Source organism: Tenrec ecaudatus, chromosome 12 (assembly GCF_050624435.1).
Source record: "Tenrec ecaudatus isolate mTenEca1 chromosome 12, mTenEca1.hap1, whole genome shotgun sequence".
In the NCBI taxonomy this organism is placed as follows: Eukaryota; Metazoa; Chordata; class Mammalia; order Afrosoricida; family Tenrecidae; genus Tenrec; species Tenrec ecaudatus.
In genome coordinates this window covers 117050941-117076646 of record NC_134541.1, presented here as the reverse complement: position 1 = coordinate 117076646, position 25706 = coordinate 117050941, and the positions used below count along the sequence as shown (strand labels likewise).

At 39.4% G+C, this 25706-nt stretch overlaps 1 protein-coding gene across 1 annotated transcript in view; it reads right to left on the bottom strand.

The window, feature by feature from the left end:
• Positions 1–25706, bottom strand: part of LOC142422892 (phospholipid-transporting ATPase ABCA3-like) — a 182539-nt gene that overhangs the window by 154681 nt on the left and 2152 nt on the right. The window contains exon 2 of the mRNA XM_075528112.1: positions 7600–7746. Within this exon, the coding sequence (XP_075384227.1) occupies positions 7600–7746 (147 nt within the window). The remainder of the gene's footprint in view (positions 1–7599; positions 7747–25706) is intronic.

Sequence of the window (25706 nt, the reverse complement as noted above, 5' to 3'; positions counted from 1 at the left end):
GGAATGCGAATAGTCTGTCCTTCAGGGAGAGTCCACTAGGAAATGGATCACTGAAGATATCTCCTTGGCATCAAGCGGACCTCAACTTACGGCAGCCCTAATGAACACAGCAGAACAACCCCTGTGCATGTCTGAGACTGTAAATCTTTACTGGAGTGGAAAGCCATGTCTTCCTCTTCTGGAGCCGTTAGAGGTTCCAAATGGCTACCTTGTGTTCTCAGGCCCAAGTGTAACCACGATGCCACCGGGGCCTCTTACTGCAGATAGGGTTAGGTGAAAATTTAACAGATCATCATTTCCTTTCCCTTTGGGCTCAATTGTAATCTGTTCCCGTCACTATTATTTTCTGCTTTCTCTTGGATTTAGGTTTTTCTGTGGGTTTTATTTTATGGTCTCTCTATGAAATTTTGATAGGTAAATCTACAGAGACAGTTACTAAATTACTATTCCTTAGGGTTACAGCAGGGGAGGTTGGGAATATTGGGGAGCTAATAATAAAGTGTACAAGAATTAAGAAGATGCTAAAAAATGTTCAAGGTGATGAATGCACAAAATATTTTTTACTTATTCAAACCATTCATTTGTATGGTCTATGAATTCAATGGAACTGTTAAGGGTAGAAATAAAGAAAAGATTTACTGTCCCCAAAGTCCTGTACAGGGTATGAATAAGAAATGACATGGTACAGATGTGGATAGTGGCCCTTGCCCAGTAAGTGTGGCTTCAGGAGGAACGGGAATGGGGAAGACTGTGTGAACATGGTTTCTGTCTCCAGTCTTGTCAGGAGTGGGGGCAGAGGACAGGGTGGAGGGCACCCAGAGAATAAAACCAATGTTCCCAAAGAAAATGATTTAAAAAATAAGCAAGCAAACAATAGCTAAAATGAAATTATAACAGGGTTTTGTTATTGTTGTTGTTGTTTTTCATCCTCAGCCTCTTGTGTGCGCTCTTGTGTTGGTCTTGAGCAAGGAGAGATAGTGGTAATGTCAGGCCATCCAATAAGTCACCCATCTTTCTCCTCTCTGGATACTTTTGTTAAGCTGCTTCTTCTAGTTGGAATTCAATCTGCTTTTCTATCCTTACCTCCGAACCTCAGGGTTCCAGAATGATCACCCACAACTGATTGGTGTGATATCTCATGTCCTTCTTGTGCAGGGGTTATGTAGCATGTCTGCTTGCCTCCCATCTTGTGGGAATTTCCCCAACCTCTTTTACAGCTACAAATGATTAAACCCCAAACTGGGCTCTGAGAGAAAAGTGGTGACACTAGGAAATGTTTCTGATCAAGTCTGTGTCTGTCTCATACACAGGGCTTTTATATTTCATACACAGGGCTTTTAAGCCCACAAGTAACATACTTATGACTTGCTCTTTTTTCCCCATATTTACTACTTTCTATCTTCTCACAGATCCCTTATTGCCACTTGTTTATTGTCTAGAGACACAGCATCAAGCAACAACCAAAAGAGTGATTCTTCAGCTGATGGTCTTAATGACAACTTCCTTTTGTTGAAAGACGGGCATGTGGTTTGGCAGCGTAGAGGATGTAGTAAACTTTTAAAAAATACTTTGAGAGAAACCTGTCTTTATGCCAATGTAGGGAGTTGTGTTCATCTTTATCTGTTGTAAATCCAGTTGGACATTCTCCTCAGCACGATACTGTTTGCTTCCAGTGCTTCTGGTGAGTGATACCTAGTTGATATAGGTAGTTTATTGTGCCAACCTGGCCGATAAGCACATGTGGGATTAATTGAAGGGTGGAGGGATAAATGGCTCAGTAGGCCTCGCCTTTCTAGTTCTCAGGTCTCTTGCTTTGTGATGGTCGCAGCAGGGTGCAGCTGCCTTAGCCAGTTCCCTGCTTCAGCTGGCAAGGCTCACTGCTTGCAAGACATCCCCAACGAGAAGCCACATGGACCTACCCCAATGCAACCCTGGGCCCTGGAGCAGCTATGTGGAGACCCCTGCCTCTGCTGAGATGCTTATACGTTTACTGATTCAGCTTCCCTCCTACAGTCCACATCATGGTGTGTGTTGTGTGAGATGGAGGAGGACTTTGTGGATTGGCGTCAGACATATGGGCTAATGTTGGACTTGTGGGCTTGGGCAGCACTGGATTGGGATGTTTTCTTGATGCACACTTAACCTTTATATAAAACTCTCTCTTATGCAAATGAGTTTCTGTGGATTTGTTTCTCTAAAGGACCCAGACTAATACACTCCTCTTTAGGGTTTGGATAGTTTACCAAATGGTTTGTTCATTCTGCTCCACGTGGGCTTGGGCTTTCATTTTGTGCTGCTCCGCAGAAAGCCTGTCTCTTGCAGCTCTTCCAACTCCATTCCACTGTGATGTTGACCTGCTACTTCGTGACATGTTGGAAGCGAGAGAAGGGGGCATTCTCTGATGTGCTCTGCTTCAGGCTTAGGCTGCCCTTGGGATGCTGAGTCTCAGAGACAGGCCCTTCACCAATGTTTCTGCCTCTTCTTCAATTAGACCTAGTTCTTATTCCTGGGCCTCTCCTAGGGCAAAGCTTCCTCTCCCCCCAGGTTTGCTTCTTCAGCCCTTTTCCATGAGTGCTCTGAAGTGATAAACCGCTCTAGTGGCTCTCTCTGCAGATGAAGGCGTTAGCTCTTTCGGAGGACAGCACAGGTTGCTATTTCATGATCCTAGCCATTTGTTCAAGACTTTCCCCAATATTTCCTATGAGAACTAAGTGGTTTCCCTTTAAGAAGAGCCGGTAAGGTGTTGCAAATCCCTCTATATGTGTCACACCCAAGGATTTCAGATAGCATTCAACAACTTTTAAAAATGTCTAGCTTAATCCCTTTATCCGTTTCTATCACTTTTCCCAGTACCAATGAAGCAATTACTTAAAGTCCTATTTCTCTCAGCAGCTGTCTCGGGATTTTGAGGCTGTCCCGTGCACTGTGAGACTTAGTTTTTTTGATGGCTTCTAAGTCATTAATCCATGGTTCAGCTAGCTTTTCCTTGTTGTGCATTTCTAAGATAAAACCACAACTTGAGGTTTTTGTGTTTTTTTTCCCTGTTTGTTTGTTTTTATATCCTTACGGTTAATTTGGATGTTTGTTCTGCATATAAAATAATGATATGTTTTTATTCATGGTTTATTTTCCAAAGGTGCTAAGACTCATGAGTTTTCAAATTTTAAGCCATCTTGGCATTCCCAAGATAGAACCTATTGGTCTTTGTATGTTATTCTTTTTATATATGACAAGATTTAATTTACCAATGCTTGGTTAAATATTTTTTACTGTTACATTCATGAAGGTTATTGATAATTTTCTTATTATTATTTTAAGGACTTGTGAGTTTTGTGTACTAAAGGTATGATTATCTCATATATAAAATTGCTAGAGTTTCCCTATTTCTTTGTCTTCATATTTGCGTAAGAAAGCATCACCTGAGAGTTGGACAGGATTCAATAGTAAAGACTTCTGTGTCAGGAGATTTTGGGGTGAAAGAAGTATTCAGTAATACCAAAGATTCCCATATTTATTTAGCCTACCACTTCTTTTACAGCATATAAAATAAAATGATCCAGTGCCCAGCTGGCAAGTAAAACTTTTGTATGCTAAGCCCCTGACCCAGGATAAAGTGTAAGTATCTGCTTTTGTGGTCCCCCTGGATTTTCCCAACACAAAATTTAAAATCATAAAGAGGACCCGATTGATCTGATGGAGATTAGTGCAGTTTATGAGGTTAAGGCCTATAGACATCCTTCAGACTCAGAACTGCACTGGACCCAAGGCATCATCTTGCAGCCAAACAAAAGAAAAACTTACAATAACATTTGTGAAGAATGTACCGAAGTGGCAGTTCCCCCTCCCACCCCCAAAATCAAACATATTGGCATGAGTGTGGTGAACTAATGCTGCATACAGATGGCCTTTTAAAAATCTCACAAATAAACTTTTTCTGGTATTCTCTGCTTTCAGCCAAGATTCCTCTGACATCAATCATGATATCCCTTGTGTCACCATCCTGTGCTACATCTGGCTTGAATTTCAGACAAGCTCCCTGGTGTTGTCCTGCAGCAACTGTTTTTGAATTATCTTCAGCAAAATTTTTACTTAAATGGTTAGGGCTGAGTGTATCTTTTGCTTTAGCTCATGATACATTGTTTCTTGCCCCTTAATTTTGTTTTGATTATTATTTATTATCTTATAGTGCTGTATCTTGTCTCTCCACCCACCATTCGAAGGATTTTGAGGATTACTTTTATGTTTGCATGTGTTCCAAATTGTGCAGCTATTTTGTTTGCATATATCTTAATTCATGTAAATAAAATGTGTTATATATTTCACTAACTTGGTTATATATTTTTAAGATGTTTAATGTGTATATCTAAATCAGTCTTTCTAATCAGTTACTGTGATTGTTTCTAAGTTCTTGCTATAACAAACAACAGTGTCGTGAATATTTTTATGGATACATAAAATAGTTCCTTTAGGATCTTTATCCAGGAACTTATTCTTAATTTGACTACCACCCAAACACTGTCAACCTGGACTCGTCAGGATGTGCATCATTGCTGTAGCAGGGCATTTGGGTTTCTGTATCCTCATTTTAGTCAATGGTAAATTTTTAGGTTTACTCAACTTGCTAATATTTTCACCAAACTGACTTGTAAAGTTCTACCTAAAGTAAGTTCAAACTGTAGCAACATAAATTGGAAAAGTCACCAGGTTCATTTTTGAATTATAGACTGGAAAAGCAATGTTCAAAATACAACACCCAAGGCAATCTTGCCAGTCTAATATCACAATTACTTTCATCTATTCTAATTTTGTGCTGATATACATGTAGTTGGCATAGTTACTATTTTATAATAGAGTTCTGAACCTGTTTCTTTAGATTGCATGGTGAATGTTTAATGATTACACAATGATCTACAGTTGTATTTCATGCTTCTGTTAGTCATTTACCATCTTTGAAGATGTAGATTGTTTCATATTTTTAATAATTATGTTACATTGTTTCTTTGGTTGAATAATTTCCTCAAGGTAGTTTGAATATTGTTGGTAATAAGAAAGCCCTACATTATATTTTGTGCAATAAATTTTTGCTTAAAATTCCTAGTTATACTATTACTCACCCCAACAGAGTAACATATAGCTGTAATGAATCAGGCTCTGCCCATACTTGTAAATTCATAGGGCTCGTTAGGGGCAACATTTCCTAAGAAAATTTACATACATTCCTACACAATAATGATGATCCATAAATGATGAGCAATGGTATAAATACAATGTTCAAACATAAACAATTCCTGTATGGGTTTGGGGCACTAAAAGTGAAAATGAAATAAAAAGTCACCACCATCCTAAATTAAAAACAAACAGCTTCCATCACAAGGTTGAAGAAACGTAAGTGTAAATAAGTGATGTCTTTTACTATACAACTAGGCTATTAAAATAGGTATGCAGAAGGGTTTGCTCACCAGGCTCTCCCCCAAGAGGGTCAAACATATTTCTGGGATATCCAGGAGAAACAGGTGGGAAGAGGAAACGTGTTTTCCAGGTTTGGGGTTGAAAATCAAAATCTTCTATATTCCTTTTGAAAGAACTCAAACGCAGATAATATTTTACCTAGATAGGGCAATAGGAAACAAATCATATTTACTTATATCTAATAATAAGTGATAGAGTGCTAATGAAAATATATTATTTTATAGGCAAGCTAACAAGTGTCAGTGTGGATTTGGACATCAGCTCACATCCTCTGAGCACATAATAGCTAAGCCTGCTTCTGGTAAATCTGTCTTCCCTCAAGGTCATGATCTGCTTTATTTAAGCGTCAACAACACTTGGTTATATTGCATTGTAAGCAAACAAGGCACGATTTTTTAAGTCATTTTATTGGGGGCTCGTACAACTCTTATCACAATCCATCCATCGTGTCAAGCACATTTGTACACTTGTTACCATCATCATTCTCAAAACATTTTCTTTCTACTTGAGCCCTTGGTATCAGCTCCTCATTTTTCACCTCCCTGCCCCACTTCCTCCTAAACCCTTGATAATATATAAATTATGTTTTCATGTCTTACACTGACTGACGTCTCCCTTCACCCACTTTTCTGTTGTCCATCCCTCTGGGAAGGGGTTATAAGTAGATCATTGTTATCAGTTCCCCCTCCGCCCCCGCCCCCCACCTTCCCCTTACCCTCCTGGTATGGCTACTTTCACTATTGGTCCTGAGGGGTTTATCTGTCCTGGATTCCCTGTGTTTCCATCTCTTATCTGTACTAGTGTACATCCTCTGGTCTAGCCACATTTGTAAGGTAGAATTGGGGTCATGATAGTGGGGGTGAGGAAGCATTAAAGAGCAAGAGGAAAGTTGTATGTTTTATCAGTGACCTTTCTGTAAGGGGATGTCTAATTGACTATAGATGGGCTTTAGGTGTCCACTCTGAACTCTGCCTCATTCACAATGATATTATTTTTTGTTGTGGGTCTTTGACACCTCATGATCACACAAGCTGGTGTGCTTCTTCCTTGTGGGCTTCCATGTAGTTTCTTCTCAGCTAGATGGCCGCTTGTTTATCTTCAAACCTTTAAGACTCCAGATGCTATATCTTTTGATAGCCAGGCACCATTAGCTTTCTTCACCACATTTGCTTATGCATCGCTTTTTCTTCAGTGATCTTGTCAGGAAGGTGAGCATCATAGAATGCCAGTTTAATAAAACAAAGTATTCTTGCATTGAGGGAATACTTGAGTGGAGGCTCAATGTCCTTTTGCTACCTTAATACTAAACCTATAAATATATGTACATAGATCTATTTACATATGTACATGCCTGTATTTAGACCTTGATAAATGCCGTTTGCCTCCTAGTTCTTTCCTCTATTTCCTTTTACTTTCCTTTTGTCCCACTACCATGTTCAGCCTTCATTTGGGTTTCAGTAATTCCTCTTGGTTATACTGCCCTTGATCAAGCCATATTAAGCCTCCTACACCCTCCTTGCCATCGATTTTAGATCATTGTTGTTCCCTTGTCCCTTGTTATGACAGCTGCCATGTGTACTGACATGAAATACAGTGGTACTCATTCTGTGTGGGGGTATATGTCATCCAAGTTCTCTGGAACAACAATCTTGTCTTCTTCTAATTGTGATTATATGAAATAATCCTTTATGAGATCAGAGGAAGAATGCAATAAAATATAAATGTGGGGTGTTCCAAGCTCTAATATATATGTAGAGAATAATGAGGGAAGAAAAGAGTGGGTGTGGTCAGAAGAGACCAGTTCACAGTATCACAGTCTTACGAAAAGAATAAAATTACAGAGTACGCATACAACCTTTTGACCAGAATCTTTGGACATTGTTGGGCCTCTCTCCCCACTGAAACAGTAACCCCTCCCCCCTCACCTCAGGGATGTTGGCACATCGGGAAGGATTGAATGAGACAGTACGAAAGTCCCATCACTGATTTCCTTACTTATTCCTTCCATTGACAACCATATCAACACAACCTAAATGCAAAATGGATTCCTTACTTTGTCTACCACTGATACATGTGTAGCCTAAATGCAGACTCTGGCTATGCATATATTTTGCTTATTCCCCACAGTACCAGGTGGCATATTTGTAAAATCTGGTAAAGATACACCAACTTCAAAGCACTGTCCTTGTCTTCTTCCTCTTTCCTTTTTAGGGGCTTTTAAGTTTTTCCTCGGTGTCTGCATATTTCCTAATTCTAGGTCAGGCTGAGAGTTATTATCTGGATTTAAATATAGAAAAAAGTATGTGATTAATTCAAAAGAGGGTTTTTTTTCCATGTCGGACTCCCTGTTAGTGATATTGTACCAGTTTTATCACATGAAGGCTTTAGACCTTGGAAAGGTCTGTGGACTTCAGCAGCAGTAGGGCTTTGCAGATACAGTGGTATAAGTGATACTCTAGTTGTCATTTGTTCCTTGTGATTCAAGTTATGAATATAAAGCCAGCCTGTGAGGTGGTGAATTCTACTTTTTCTGCACCATCATTGGGTAAATTTCACAGACACTAAAGTAAATTAAATTTGTGTTTAACCTCCATGCACAAGCACTAAGATTTGGGGCCATGTACACATAAAGTGGGAGAATGCCACCCTCCTGTAATAATTAAAGCCACCCTCCTGTAATTAAAGCCCTGAACTGCAAGTATGATCGTGAGGTTTTTACATACATCTTTCTCACCTTAAGTGGTAGGGGTTCCTGACTGCTTTTGAATTCATGGTCAAAAATAATACCAGCCAGCATTTGTTTTGCTTTACTGATATTTTTAATGTAATTCTCAAAATCATCTTCTGAAGCAAAGCCTGTAACTGGAGAGAGAGAAAAACACAACGTATGAATTGCCTACACCAAGGAATCACTTTAGACAGTCCTCATCTATACATCAGTGAAAAGCTCTCCAAGTGTCATACATGTCAATACATTGTTACTCAAATATTGTAATTAGCAACTACCTAATGGATATTTTGAGTGCCTGACCATTTTCGAGGGTTTTCAATTTTCTTCCACCAGTTCAAGATAATTATTAATAACTGCATATTAAAGGAAGCTCAGGGTTTCAGCACAACACCTCTTTAGAGGATTGAAAAGCCCAGGATGTTACTTTGAGGACTAAGGTGTGCCTGGCCCAAGCCATGGTAACGTCAATTGCCTCATAGGCACGTGACAGTTGGAGCCGGAATAAGGAAGACTGAAGAAGAAGAGATGCTTCTGAGCTGTGGTGCTGGAGAAGCCTATTGAAAGTGCCTTGGGTGCTAAAAAGACAAATAAATCTGTCTTGGAGGACCTATGGCCAGAGTGCTCCTCAGAGATAAGGATGGCAAGACTGTGCCTTACATACTTTGGATAAATTGTCAGAAGAGACCAGTCCCTGGAGAAGGCCACTGTGCGCGGTAAAGTGGAGGCACAGTGGCAAAGAGGAAGGCCATCAATGAGGTGGATGGACACAGCAGTTGCAATAAAAGGCTCAGGCATGGGAACAATTGTGGGGGAGGTGCGGGACAGGGCAGTGTCTCATTCTGTTGTTCAGAGGGTTGCTATGGGTCAGAACTGACTCGATGCCCCCGAACAACAACTAAAAGATTTAAGGGATGTTTCAAATCACGTTGGAAATATCCACCTTTAAGGAAAATAACAACAAAACCTTTCTATGAAAACTACTCATATCCCTGTACCTTGGGAATCTCTCTCTGAATAAAGGATTCTGGGAGTTGAGGAATACTCATAAAACTACTGGGTTGTTTCAGTATTTAGAGTGATCAAACAATGAATTTGGTATAAATTCAATTGAACCAAGTGGAAGTTCAAAAAGACAAAAAAGCAGCAATGTCATGTCATTTGTATCCTCACAAACAAAATAAGGAGTTCTCGTGACGCGGGGATAAATGTGAGAGAGGCAAATCCACCAGCCACTCCGCGGTGGAAGAAAAATGTAGCCGCCTGCTTCCACAGCGAGTACAGCCTTGGAAACGCTACGGGGCAGTTCTACATTGCATTGCCCCATAGGGTCAAAATGAGTAACGATGAATTCAACAACACAAGAAAAAACACTGAAGGCATCTTTAGGAGTCCGTATACAAGGTTAAGTCAGAAAGTATTTCTCGTGGAGTTCCTACTCATCTATATGACTTATTAAAAAGCGTCTTTAAATATGCCTCTGTAATCAGTAGCTCACTGTGCGTGTTTTCTCAGAGATACACTTGTCTTCGTCTCATTGGGGTTCTTTCAAAAGATATCCAATCAAATCAGTGGCTTTAGGGGGGATTTACTTGGCCAGTTACATTCAAGGCAGCAGAGTCAGTTCAGAGAATTATAGTGGCTGTTTCTTTTGGTTTGGTTTGGTTTGGTTTGGTTTGGTTTGGTTTGGTTTGGTTTGGTTTGGTTTGGGGGCCCCATATGGGTAATCTTGATAGATTTTTAATAACAGGATTATCACAGGAGCTTATTATGGAGATGTTTTAAGGAAACAGAGAACCGCATCAGTAAGAAAAATCCAGGAAAATTGCAATGAGGAACCGTGTTCTAATATAACAATGCACCTGCTTATTCTTGGAGGATAGTGAGGGTTGTCATATGGAGAGTCTTCGTAAGGAAACCTTGCCCATCCACCCTAATCTTGTCTCTCCAGGCATCTTTTTGTTCCAAAATCTCAAACAATATTTCAAAAGAACATGCTTTGGGTGCCTTGAAGATGGAGGCTAAAACGGGCTTTTTAACGTGGTGCGAAACGAAGAGCGCCAAGTTCTTCAGAAATGGGTCAGCGAGATGGGAACAACTCCTTCGGAGGTGTACATGGGAGACATGTAGAGGAACAATAGCTACATATTTTGATAGTTTTGCTTGACAAAGTCTCTATAATGTTAGTAAAACACGTTTTTAAGCAGGATATTAGAAGCCGATGAGTACAAAGGAAGTTTTATGTATTTTCTTATTAAGACTAAAGTGATACATTGACACAAGTCCTTCTCCTCAGCAAATCCCCAGTGACCTGGTTCTCAAAGCCACTAGAGAGCCTCTTTATTGTAATTGCTAGCCTTTACCCTAGACAGTGTGTATATATTGTATAAGGAATACAAAACACCTATCATGTTTGGGAAGACACTTGTGTCTCTTTAAAGTCTCTAATCTAGCTACACTTACATTTCATATGCTGGTTGAGGATGTACATTATATTCACACTTTTTAAAAAGCCATTTCTATAGATGGCATCAAACAGAGGAATAGCATGGTCTAAAGGAAGACATGAAAGCATGAGGTCATGGTTGCAGAAATGATCCTGATTCTGGTCCTTCTGGACTGGTGTGTTTGGTCTAGGTTACCGTGCATTAGAACTGCAAGGGGCATCCTTGTGGAAGTCACTGTAAAAGAGGACCCACTGGATTCTACATCCAAATCAAAGCTGACGGTGTGGTAGTAGTAAGGTTGGTTCAGACTGTTGGCAACCCTATGTACAACAAGCCACTGACATCATCTCAATTATGTTGACACTGACTGCGGCAGCCAGGTATCAACCTATCTCACGGAAGGGGTTCCTCTTGTTCCCTGTGTTCCTTTGCCAAGCATGATGTCCTTTTTCTAGGGACTGGTCTCTCCTGATACCATGTCCAAAGCATAGGAAGCCTCCCCACCGCAGAAGAAGGTGGGCTGTACTTCTTCCAAGACAAACTGTACCTTCTTCTGGGACATGCTTGAAATGTTCAGTATTCTTTACCAACACAATAACTCAAGTGTGCTCATTCCTATTCTGTGGCCTTATCTAGTCAAGGTCTAGCTTTCACATGCATGCGAGGCAAATAAAACATCATGGTTTGTATCAGGCACACCTTGGTCCTTAGTGCTCTTTCACACTTTACTGAGGTTTGTTGCAGCAAACTTAAAGGCCATACCCATAGTCTTCAGAGCTCCACAAGTCTCTATCCAATGATTAAGCCTGGTCTCTTGTATTATGCTTAGTCCTGTTCCACATTGTTCTCCCACTTTATCCAAGATCTCCTAATGTGATCCCTTCAGAGCACTTGGTCATGCTGTTGTTGCTATTGTTAGGTGTCACAGACTCCATTCCAACTCCCCAGCAGCCCTATGCACAACAGAACAAAGCAATGCCCAGTCCCACGCCGCCGTCTTCAAAACTGCTCCTCTGTTTGAGCCCATGGGTGCAGCCACTGTGTCAACCCATCTCCTTGAGGGTCTGCCTCTGTTCCACTGCCCCTCTGCTTTGCCAAACATGTTGTTCTTCACTAAGGACTGATGTCTCCTGACATTATGTTCAAAATATTTAAGACCAAGTCTCACCATCCTTGCCTCTACAAAGCATTCTGGCCTCTTCTTCCAAGACAGACTTATTTGTCCTTTAAGCAGCCCGTGGTACTTTCAGTATTTCTCACCAGGACCACAATTCAAGTCATTAAGTCTTCCTCAGTATTCTTTATTCAATGACTAACTAAGAGGTCTTGTACAGCAGATTTACCCAGTACTCCAGGTCAATTGATCTCTTGACTATTGCTTCTGAAAGCATTGATTGTGGATCCAAGCAAGATAAAATCCTTGACAACTTCAATATTTTCTCCATTTATACTGATGTCACCTATTGGTCCAGTTGTGCAGATTGGGGTTTTCTTTACTTTGAGTCATAATCCATACTGAAGGCTGTGATCCTTAATCATCATCAGCAGCAAGCGCTTCTGGTCCTCCTCCAAGCAAAGTTGTGTCATGTGCATATTGCAAGTTGTTAATAAGTCTCCTTCCAGAAGCACACCAGCCTCTGTGATCATGAGGTGTCGATAGGATCAGGTATCAGGCATCAAAGAACAAAAAATCATATCATTGTGAATGAGGGGGAGTGCATAGAGATGTGAATACTGCCCCCTTGTGATAGTAACAGGAATGTAAAAAACAACAGAAAATGGTAAATCTACAGACGTTGCAAACTGTTCACAGTTACTGGTTTACATGAGGTATATTAATGATGGCGACTTTAAAGAGGAGTTTCTTTTTTGAAAATCTATTGAAATGACAACTACTGCACATGATGTATTTGAAACACTGGGTTCATTTCTAAGAGAGAATAAGATCTCTTGGGGAAAATAGTGTAGTATTTGCACAGATGATGCTCGAGCTATGCTAGATGTTGATATGAATCTCAAAATTTGGTACTGAATGAGTCACCAAAAGTCATCGGAACTCACTGTATAATTCATGGGCAAATATGAGCAATGAAAAGGCTGCCACAAGAGTTACAAGAAGTAATGAAAAGCGTCATAAGTTCTGTCAATTTTGTAACGGTGAACATTTTAAACAGTCGACTGTTTTCACAACTGTGCTACGAGTTGTATGTGCTGAATAATGCTCTGCTAGTTCACACTGAAGTCAAGAGGAAAAGCTTTAAAGCGTGTTTTTGAGCTTCGTGATGAACTCAAAATGTTTTTTAATCAGAAAGACTGCAGTTCGAAGCACTTTTCAGCGATAAAACTGAACTGCAGAAAATAGCTTACTTGGTTGTCATCTTTGCCATCTTGAATGAGTTAAATTGATCACTGCAAGGACCAAATGTAACATCCCTCCATTTGTTTGAAAGCATTCGATCATTCCAAATGAAACTTCAGCTTTGGCCAAAAAAAAAATGGATTAAAATAAAATTTGCATGTTGCATACTTATCTACTTTCTTTGAAGAACATGACACTGAACCAGACAAAAGGATTATGATGATCATTTCTGTGAAAGAACACGTGTACATGTTTGCAGATGAAATGTTATCATACTTTCCAAATCTACCTGATACCCCATCTGCACTTGCCAGAAGCCCATTCACAGTCAAAGTTGAAGATGTTCCTGAGACACCACAAGAGGAGTTGATTGAACTCATTAACAGCAATGCAGCAAGAACTGGTTTCTCTACAATGCCAGTTACAAAATTCTGGACCACGTGTTTGCAGTCATATCATTCTGTCTGAGACTGTGTTGTGCCTTCTTCTTCCATTTCCAACAACATTATGTTTGTGAAACAGAATTTTCCAGCTTCTTGGTTATCAAGTGTAAATACAGAAGTAGACTTGTAGAAGTTGATCTTCATTGTGCTCTTGCAAAGACTGCCCTGATAATTTCTGATCTGGTGAAAAGAAGCTATCTCAACCTTCACACTGGCACTGACATTGGCTTTTTACGCATACTGTCGCAAAATGTAGCAATGTAGTTTACTGTTGTTATAATAAGACTGTTACCCATGCTACACCATGCTTCAAGACAAAATTTAATTTATTTGTCATTAGAAACATTTCACAATATAATTACATATTGCTTTTGTGTTTCATCACTATGCTTTATGTTCAATTTGTAACAATGAAAATATATCCTGAATATCAGATATTGACATTACAATTCATAACAGTAGCAAAATTACAGTAATGAATTAGCAACAAAAATAATTTTATGTTTGGGGATCACCACAACATGAGGAACTGTATTAAAGGGTCGAGGCATTAGGAAGGTGGAGAAACAATGAGTTTTAGAGTGTCTGGCTTCCCAGCCCATGGAACAAGGAAAACTAAATGGTTTCCAGCAGGAAGCTTTTGACATTTCTCTTTCTTAAAGGAGCTCTGTAACACTTGCCAGAGCAGGGAAGAGGCCAAACGGTCACAGAACTGAGAGTCTGAGGACCAGAAAAAGGTGGTTGCTAGTATGGCTGAGATGAGGTACTGAAGTAGGCAAAGGGAAGTATCCTTAACATTGTCTGATACCAACTTTTGGTAATCTGTTAACTTCCCTAAATAAACCTGCATGATAGTGAGTATTCTCTGAGTTCTGTATAGCTTATCAATGGATTATCAAACCCAGCAGAGGGAGTATCTTGGGTGAAATGGTTGGTGTCAGAACAGGGTAAAGGAAATTGGAGTCTGAGCTCTACCTTATAGGAATCATCCTTGGGCAGATGTGAAGCTAACGAGGGAAACTGAAAAGTCAAATATGGGCCCCCAAACCATTTCCTCAGATACAGAAAAGTTTGCTTATCTCCTCCTCCATTGATGGGCATATCGATTGTTTCCATCTTTTTGTTATTGTAAATAATGATATCTATTTATGTTGCAACTATTATTTCTCTATGCTATATACCAATAGAAGGATTTCTGAGTCATCTATATTCTATTTCCAACCGTTTGAACATGCCATACTGCTTGTCCCAGTAGTTACACTATTTTACAGTCTCATCAGCAATGTGTGAGGGGGCTCCAGTCTCTCTCTTCCCTTTACCAGAATTTGTTGTTTTCTGTTTTTAAACTTTGCTATTAATGGTGAAATGAGATAGTGTCTCATTGCTGTTTCTATTTGAATCTCTCAAATGACTTATCATCTTAAGCATTTATTCATATTTGTTGACCACTTGAAGGCCTTCTTTGGTGGAATGTCTGTTTATATATTTTTAAAACTGAATTATCTGTTTTTTCTTTTTTTATTATCTTTTTTTTCTTGTTGAAGTCTTCAAGTTTTCTGCAAATTTTAGAGATTACTCCCTTGTCTGATCTATCGTGGCTGAAATTTTTTCTCAGTACATGGGTTCTCTTGTATTCCTTTGTTAAATATCTTGATGTGCGTAAGTGTCTAATTTTTAGAAAGTCCTGGTTATCTAGCTTATTGTTTGCTATTTGTGAATTTTCAGCTATGTTTTCAAGTGTACTTATGTCATACATTAGAAACCCTGAATTTGATCATTTTTCAGGTTTTACATTTAGCTCTTGAATTCATCTTGATTGCATGATTATATATAATGTGAAATACGAGTCCTGCTTACTTCGACTCAGTTTTGCCAGCACTATTTTTTAAAAAGACTATCTTTTCCCCATTTCATGTGTTTCAGCCATTTGTCAAAGATCAGCTGTCCACAGGTGGATAAACTTACTTTTGGGTTCTCCATTCTGCTCCTTTGATCTATGTATCTAACATTGTACCATTACCAGGCTGTTTTGATGATGTAGCAGAATTTGAGATCAAGAAGTAAGAGGCCTCTTTCTTTATTGTTCTTTAGGAGTGCTTTGCTTGTCCCAGTTTCTTTCATTTCCTATAAAGTTAGAGATGAGTTTTTCAATCTCTTTAAACAAAGAACTATAATTGGGCTTGGAGTTGCATGATATCTGATCGTTTACACAACATCATAAAACACGAACTGGTATTTCCACAATTTAAGTCGTCCTATCTATTTGCATGGTATGGTCTTCCACTAATATAGGTCTCTTTGGTTTCTTGTAATAGTGTTTTATAGTGTTCTTTGCACAGGTCTTTGGTTTTATCTTATTTAGTCCTAAATATTTCATTTGCTGTATGTCTATTATAAATGGTATTGCTTTTCTGATATTTTCTGCAGAGGTCTCTTTGTTAGCATAAAGCAATCATCCTGACTTTTGTATGTTGGGCTTATACCTTGCCACTTTGCTGACTCTATTAGTTCCAATAATTTTATTGTCAAGACTTTAGGATTTCCTCTGTATAGGATTATATCATCTGCAAATAGAGTTTCACTCCTTTGCCTTTTGGGATCATTTTAATTTCCCTTTGTTGTTTGATAGTTCTGGCTAAGACTTCTAGCACAATATTGAACAGAAGTGGTCATAAAGGATTTCCTGGTCTGGTTCTTGTTTACATGGGGAAGGTGTTTAATTTCTCTCTGTTAAAAGTAATGTTAGCTGTTGATTTTATGTAAATGTCCTTTATTAATTATGCTGAAGAATTCCTTTTCTATTCCTATTTTATTGAGTGTTTTAACAGGAATTGGTGTCTTATTTTGTCAAATTCCTTTTGTGTCAATTAATATGATCATGTGGGGTTTTTCCTTTGTTTTATTTATATTATAGGCAATATGATGTTTTTATAATGTTGAAACATCCTGACATAGCTAGCATGAATCTCACTTAACCATGACATATTTTTAAGTATGTTATCAGAGTCTATTGAATGAGATTTTGTTGAGAATTTTTGCATCTATGTTCATGAGAGACATCGGTCTATAAATTCCTTTTTAATTATGTTTTTTGCTTGGTTTTGGTACCAGACTTATGTACAGTCATAACATGAATTCAGGACTGTTCATTGCTTTCTATACTTTTAAATAGTTTGAATAGAATCAGTATCGGCTCTTTTGTGCATGAATTATATTTTCACCTTTGAAGCTTTTTACACCTTGACTTTTTGCAGGGAGCAGGGGTGTGGGTTTTTAATGACTTGATGAATTTCTTCTTTTCATATGGATCTGTTCTGATTTTCTACTTTAATCCATGCTAATTAAAATAGGTATTGTGTTTCTAGAAATTTCTCCATATTTTCTAAGTTTTCCAAATTGTTGGAATACAGGTTTTCATTGTATTATGCTATTATCCTTTTTATTTCAGTTGTGATGACATCCTTTCATTTCTTATTATTTGCCTTTTCTCCTTTTCCTTTATTAAATTGCCAGTTGTATGTCAACTTTATTAATTCTTTCAAAGAAAAGATTTCTTTTCTAGCTGATACTTTAATTTTTTTGTTTTGGTTTTTCATGTATTTATGCCCTTAACCAATTCCATTTACAGCAGCCACCCAGAAGATAAATCTTTAGGCAGAAATCTAGCCAGAGAAACAAAATACCTGCACAAGAAAATGGAAAAACGCCACTACAAGGAACTAAAAGAGAGTCACAGAAATTGAAGAACAGACTGTGCTCACAGATAAGAACATAGCATTGTGAGAATGTCAAGACTGCCAAAAGCAATCTACAGATTGAATACAATCTTGATCCCCATTCCAGTATCTTTCTTTAAAGACATAGAAAAAATAACCCTTAACTTTATGTGGAAAGAGGGGGGAAATTCCAGAAAACCAAGGCACTACAGAAGACAAATAAAATAGGAGGGCTCTCGCTTCTCAATCTCAAATCCTGCATGACAACCATGGTAGCCAAAGTAGCCTGGTAGTGGTATATAGACCAATGGAACAGAACTGAGAACTCGGAGGTAAAAATCATCCACCTAGAGACAGCTGATCTTTGACAAAAGGCCAAAATATGTTCATGTGAAAGAGGTAGTGCCTTTAACAAATAGTACTGGCAAAAGTTGATATCTGCCTGCAGAAGAGTAAAGCAGGAGATCTATCTAACTACCTACAATTCACTACCATGAGTCAATTCAGACTCATAACAACCCAATGATGGAACCCATGATGGAAACTCCTGTGGGTTTCCAGGATTTTAAACCTTCACAGGAGCACACAGCCTCATCTTTCTCCAGAGGATCAGCTGGTGGCTTAGAACCACTGGTCTTTGAGATGACAGCCCAGATCAAAACCACAAGGTGAGTGGTTTCAAGCCACAAACCACTTCCGGGGAGAGAGATGAGGCTCTCTGAACCATAAATATTGAAAGCTGCATAAATAGAAAGAGGTTGTTCTACTCCATTCTATAAAGTCATTCATTGAGTCAGAACTGACTCAGGCCAGTGAGCTCTTGTGGATGAAGATGATAGAAACCCCAGTGCCCCAGTGGTAAAACCTCAGTTGCTAACTGAAAAGTTGGTGGATCTAATGCACCTGCAGCTCCACCAGGAAAAGATACGGCAGTCAGCTCCCATAGAGACAATCTTGTAAATCTCGGAGGCTGTTCTAACAATCAGAATTCACTTGAAGCCAGTGGGTTTGGGTTTGGTTCGGATTTTGAGTACATTCTACAATATTGTACTTGGGAGATTAATATCCAGTTATACAAGGTTAGTACAAAGATTCCATGCGTCCCTTCTAAAACAATGTAATAAATACATGTTTAAGAAAATATTCATTTCTAACCGTGCATATTTGCGAATAAATCCATATGTACAATTTCAATGATGTCCTTTATCACATCACTGTTGGAAGGCACATAACCCAATTCAAATGGAACATTAGTAATAATGGGAATTGCAAAGAAAGCAGGCAGCTCTTCGACAGGTATCTGAGGGTGAATGTGGGGTCCATAATTCTTTACAGGAACAAAGTAACGTGCTAACAAAAGCGTAGCAGCAAATAGTAATGTTAGCATGATTTCTACAGCTAAAACAACAGCTTGCCGCCTCTACAACAAGAAAAAAAGAAAGAATTGTTACTTATGTATTCTAAGAAGTTAACTTTGCAAATGGAAACTAATTTTATATTGAGTTTTTTACAGCTTCATTGCACAGTAATAACAGTTCCCTGCACTGATTTTTTTCCCGTTCTACATGCCATGCCATTACTATTTCTCTCTGTGAATATTCTTTGGATTAGACAGAGATATGCCCAATCAACCCCCAGCTCTAGAACTGAAAAAATAAACAACATAAATGGAAATTCCATCATAAATTTTGCTGTAACCTCATAGTCATTGTAACAATTTCATAAAGTTAGGTCAACCTACCTTTAAAGTAAAATTCTTCCAGAGAAGAATCACAAATTTATTTGGTCCCAACATATCCATTCTTCTTAGAAGAGAGGAAGTTCAATTCTATGGAGGGTGCAAAGAGTTTTTTGGTTTTTATTTTTAAATAAAATGATTTTAAAAGAGAGAGAGAGAGAGAGAGTAATAAAAGAAAGCGTAACAAAGTATAAAGTTTGGACAAAAAACAGTATCATTACATAATCCTATTTTCTTTTCTTTTTTTTAAAGAACTGGAGGAAATTATGCTAAGTGAATTAAGCCAAGCACAAAAGAACAAGTATAACATGAGTCCACTGAGGTAAGTTCCAAAAATCCAAAAGGGACATAGGGAAGAAACTACTGTATATATACGTCCCTGGAGTGAGATCCAGGTAACACGGCAGGGGCCAGATACTATTTAATTTTCTAATCAAGTTTAAATATAACAAGAAAACTTAGCATTTAAAATAAATAAAACATTTTAGATGTTTACTAATTATCTTTAATTTATTAAACATCTCTGAGCTTCTAAGTTGTTGTTGGGTTTTTTGTTTGTTTTTTCAGGTTTTTAAAATCATTTTATTAGGGGCTCATACAACTCTTATCACAATCCATTCATACATCAAATGTGTAAAGCACATTTGTACATTCATTGCCCTCATCATTCTCAAAACATTTGCTCTACACTTAAGCCCATGGCATCAGCTCCTCATTTTTCCCCTCCCTCCCCGCTCTACACTGCCTCATGAACCCTTGATAATTTATAAATTATTATTTTGTCATGTCTTGCCCTGTCCGACGTCTCCCTTCACCCACTTTTCTGTTGTCTATCCCCCAAGGAGGAGGTCACATGTAGAGCCTTGTAACCGGTTCCCCCTTTCCAACCCACCCTCCCTCTACGTTCCCACTATCACCACTCCCACCACTGGTCCTGACGGGATCATCCGCCCTGAATTCCCTGTGTTTCCAGTTCCTATCTGTACCAGTGTGCATCCTCTGGTCTAGCCAGACTTGCAAGATAGAATTGGGATCATGATAGTGGGGAGGGGGGGGAATGGAGTGAGGGGAGGAGAAGAAGCATTTAGGAACTAGAGGAAAGGTGTATTTCTCATCATTGCTTAGGTTACATCAAGTAGGTTTCAATACATAGCAACTTGATGCACAATGAGGAAATGCTGTCTGGTCCTACATCTTCCTCACAATTGTTCTTATGCTTGAGCCCATTGATGCAGCCATTGTGTCCATCCATCTTTTTGAGAGCCTTCATCCTTTTCCCTGCCCCTCTGCTTTACTATGGATGATGTTCTTCACCAGGGACTGGTCTCTCCACATGTCCAAGGCATGTAAGGTGAAGTCTTCTCCAGGACCACAATTCAAATACGTCAGTTCTTCTTTATATTCCTTATTCAATTTCCAATTTTCACATGCATATGAGGTAATTGAAAATACCATGACTTTGGCCAGGCACACCTTAGTCCTCAAAGTAACATCCTTGCTTTTCAGTACTGTACAGCTGCTCTTGTGCAATAAATTGACCCAATGCAACTTGTCTTTTGATTTCGACTGCTGCTTCCATGAGCATTGTTTGTAGATCCAAGTAAGATTAAATTCTTGAAAAGTTTGGTATTTTCTCCATTTATCATCATGTTACCTACTGGTCCGGTTGTGAGGATTTGGGTTATCTTGACATTGAGTTGTAATCCATCATGAAGGCTGCAAACCTTGTTCTTCATCAGGCAAGTGTTTCAAAGTCCTCATCATTTTCAACAAGCAAGGTTTTGCCATCTGTACCATCATAGATTAATAAGCCTACCGCCTAATGTGTGGAAAACACTGAACAATGATAAAGATTGTTAAGTGTTGTTGCAAGATTCTGGGTAAATTTAGATATTTGTGTTCTGATTCCAAGTTAAAACCGTGGAAACCAGCATTCTGGATATAATTCTTCCAAGAAAAATGTCCATGTTCGTTTGGTATCCATAGTCTTTTCAATAGTCTTTGCCAACACAATAATTAAATATATCAATTTTTCTGTCATCTCCCTCTTCACTATCCAACTTTTGCCTGCACATGAGTGATTGAAAAGGCTATGGCTTATGTCAGATGCACATTGATATCTACAGGGATGGCTTGCTCTTCAACACTTTAAAAGATTGTGCAGCAGATTTTCCCAATGCCATCTGTCATTGGATTTAACTGCTGCTTCCATGAGTATTGATTGTGGATCCAAGCAAGATGAAATCCTTAACAACATCACTCTTCCTCCAGTTATCAGGATGGTGCCCAAGAGAAGCAATGCAATAATTAAAAGATAACCCAATTTAAAAAAAATTTTAAAGATTTAAATGGACACTTTATGAGAGAAGGTATATTAATAAGCAAAAGCACAAGAACAATTCCAGGACGGTGTATGAAAGTCCTCAGTGACTAAAGCTAAGGTGGTAATGACACACATTAGAATGGCTGCAAGATGGACAACACCAAAGGTCTCAAACATGATTGACTCTGGGCATTAGCAATGTCTGGTGTCTAGACTCCTGGTGGCGCAGCAGTTACAAGTGCAGCTGTGATCCAAAAGGTCAGCAGATTGAAAGCCCCCGCTGCTCCGTGGGAGAAAGATAGGGCTTTCTACTCTCTTCAACAGAAGTGCATAGTCCCAGAAATGCAAGGGGAAGCTCTACCCTGCCCTGTAAGGGTCGCTATGAGTTGCCAATGGCAGTGAGTTTGGTTTGGGTTGGTATTTAGTAGCTAGAGAGGAGGGAGGCTGCTCAACAGCCTACGATGCACAGGATAAGTCTACACTCAACAATAGTCAATTGGCTTTCTGCTCCTGTGAAGATTCACGGCCTTGAAAGCTCACAGGGGGACGTTCTGCTCTGAAAGCTCGCTAGGTGTCAGAATCAACTTGATGGCGGTGGGTGAGGATCTATGGACCTGTCATTGTACTTGTACCAGGTTGTTTTGACCCCCATGGCTATATGTTAAGCTTTGAGATGGGCAAGTATGAGGCCCCTATTTTGTTCTTTAATAATGTTTTGCCCCGACACAACGGCTGGAGCCAAAGTGGGTGAACAAGGAAATGTGGTGAAGAAAGCTGATGGTGCCCGGCTATCAAAAGAGATAGTGACTGGGGTCTTAAAGGCTTGAAGATAAACAAGCGGCCATCTAGCTCAGAAGCAACAAAGTCCACATGGAAGAACACACCAGCCTGTGTGATCGAGTGGTCCCAAAGGGATCAGTTACCAGGCATCAAAGAACAAAAAATCATATCATTGACTGCACACCTCCATGATAGGATCGCTGAAGACAAATGGGTGCATAAGCAAATGTGGTGAAGAAAGCTGATGGTGCCTGGCTATCAAAAGAGATAGTGTCTGGGGTCTTAAAGGCTTGAAGGTGAACAAGCGGCCATCTAGCTCAGAAGCAAATAAGCCCACATGGAAGAAGCACACCGGCCAGTGCGATCACGAGGTGCCCAAGGGACCAGGTATAAGGCATCATGCAAAAAAAAAAAAGATATAAGTGTGTGTATGTATGTGTATATATGTGTATATGTATATATGTATATATATATATATATATATATCATATCATATTAAATGAAGGGGGAAGTGCAGAGTGGAGACCCAAGGCCCAAGTGTCGGCCAATGGAGATCCCCTCATAGAGGGGTTTAGGAGAGGAGATGGGTTAATTAGGGTGTGAGGTAGTATCGATGAAGAACACAGCTTTCCCCCAGATCCTGGATGCTTCCTCCCCCCAACTACCATGATCCGAATTCTACCTTGCAGGGCTGGATAGGACAGAGGCTGTACACTGGTACATATGAGGGTTGGAGGTACAGGGAATCCAGGGTGGATGATACCTTCAGGACCAAGGGTGTGAGGGACGATGCTGGGAGAGTGGAGGGTGAGTGGGTTGGAAAGGGGGAACTGATTACAAGGATCCACATGTGACCTCTTCCCTGGGAGAGGGACAGCAGAGAAGGGGGGAAGGGAGACTCCAGATAGGGCAAGATATGACAAAATAACGAGGTATAAATTACCAAGGGCATATGAGGGAGGGGGGAATGGGGAGGGAGGGGGGGAAAAAAAGAGGACCTGATGCAAGGGGCTTAAGTGGAGAACAAATGCCTTGAGAATGATTAGGGCAGGGAATGTATGGATGTGCTTTATACAATTGATGTATGTATATGTATGGATTGTGGTAAGAGTTGTTTGAGTCCCTAATAAAATGTAAAAGAAGAAAAGAGAAAAAAATGATTAGGGCAAAGACTGTACAGATGTGCTTTATACAATTGATGTATGTATATGTATGAACTGTGAAAAAAATTGTATCAGCCCCAATAAATTGTTAAAATAAAAAAAAGGAAGAACCATAAAAATAAAAAAAATAATAATGTTTTGCTTGTCCAACATTTCTTTCCTTTCCATATAAAGTTTTTTAAATTCTGACATTGAGCAAATAAACGGGGGCTGATCAGCTGAAGAGAGACAAGCTGGAGACCAATACTGATGAAGATTCACAAGGTATAACTGAATCTATCATACGATGGGTGAGTCCAGTAAAGAGTTTGAAAGATGAATGATAAAGGAGCTTCCCACTTGGTGAAATGTATGAGAGAGAGGATCATATCCCTCTGTGGGATCTGTAAGTCCTGCCCTGGGACTCCTAATATGTGTTTCTATGTTGTATATATTTTAATGTCTTAAATCTGTTGTTTGTTCCCACAACTGTTACAGCTTCGGTGAATCTGGAGTCCTGGTGACACTGTTAGGCAAGCGTTTCTCCCTCTCTGTGGAAGAAAGATGAGGCTATCTGCGCCCATGAAGGTTTACAGCCGCAGGAATTCCATTAAGATTGACAATCGGTTTCTCCAGGTCATTTTTGGACCCTCAGGTGCAGAGGAGAAAGCAATCGGAAATGGAGGGTTCTGCGGATGGTACCCCGCAACATCAGAAGGAAACCACAGGCTTTTCTTCTGTTTGGGCTTTCTAACGCCATGTCTTTGCCCTTTCCATTAAACTATTTTATTTTGTCCTCTTTGACATTTTTTGTTCACCTTTTTTAAATTCATCCTTCCACCCGTTTTTCTTGGCTATTCTATGATCAAGACTGAGCTTAAAACAAAAAGTGAGAGAGCAAGTCTAATTCACAGTCTTGTCTCACAGAGTTTGATCTTTCCTTTTTAAATTTTATAATGACCTTTTGCTTTCTTCATGAGTGAGGGTCTTGATGTCCTCCCGTAGCTCATCAGATCTCCCCCGTTAATGTCCGATGCATCAGATCTGTTCCTGAGATGTACTCAAAGTGCAGGTGGGAGAGACTCCTGTTTTGGCTCTCGCCGACTTGCTTCATTTTCTTCAGCTTCCTCATGAACTTACCTATGAGCAATCGATGGTGTCTCCCACAGTCAGCTCCGGGCCTGCTTCTACCTGAGGACACTGAACTTCTCTTCCCACACATGTAGTCCATTTGATTTCAATTTTCAATTGGATTTCAAATGCAATCATTTTATAGTCAATTATATTCCATATGGAGAAGTCCACTTGTATAGTGTTGTGGAAAAAAGATATTTGTTATGAGCATGTTATTGGGTTTGCAAGGTTCTGTCATGTGATCTTCAGCTTTGTTTCTATCAGTAAGACCATATTTTTGTTATTTATTTTTAATCATTTTATTGGGGGCTCTTCAACTCTCATCACAATCCATATATCCATCCATTGTATCAAGCACATTTGTACATTAGTGGACATCATCATTCTCAAAACATTTGCTTTCTACTTGAGCCCTTGATATCAGCTCCTCATATTTCCCCCTCTTTCCCCACTCCCCCTCCCTCATAAGCCCTTGATAATTTAGAAATTATCATTATTTTGTTATATCTTACATCTCTTTTCACCCACTTTTCTGTTGTCCTCCCCAGGGAGGAGGTTATATGTAGATCCTTGTAATTGGTTCCCTTGCATGGCACCCAGTGGTTGTCCATCCCCCAGGGAGGAGGTAGGTAGAATAGCTATCATGATAATGCGGGAAGTGGAGGGGAAGCATTTAAGAACTAGAGGAAAGTTGTATATTTCATAATTGCTACCCTGCACCCTCACTGGCTCGTCTCCTTCCCATGATCTTTCTGTAAGGGGATGTCCATTTGCCTACAGATGGGCTTTGTGTATCCACTGTGCAGTCCCCCTCATTTACAATATGATCTTTGGTTCTTTGATGCCTGATACCTGGTCCCTTCTATACCTTGTAGTCACACAAGCTGGTGTGCTTCTTCTATGTGGGCTTTGTTGCTTCTGAGTTAGATGGCTGCTTGTTTACCTGCAAGCCTTTAAGACCCCAGATGCTATATCTTTTAATAGCTGGTAACCATCAGTTTTCTTCACCACATTTGCTTATGCACATATTTGTTTTCAGCAATTGTTTCAGGAAAGTGTGCATCGTGGAATGCCAGATTAATAGAACACAGTGTTCTAGCATTGAGTAAGTACTTGAGTGGAGGTCCAATGTCCATCTGCTGCCTTAATACTAAACCTATAACTATAGGCATGTAGATCTATTTTCCCACCATCCTATATAAATATATTTTCATATGACATGCCTATATTTAGACCTCTATAAATGCCCTTTGTCTCCTAGTTCTTTCCTCTGTTTCCTTTTACTTTCCTCTTGTCCCACTATCATGCTCAGCCTTCATTTGGGTTTCAGTAATTCCTTTGGTTATAATACCCTTGCTGAATCCCTACCAGGCCTCTCACACCCTCCTTGCCACCAATTTTGGATCATTTGTTGCTCCCTTGTCGTT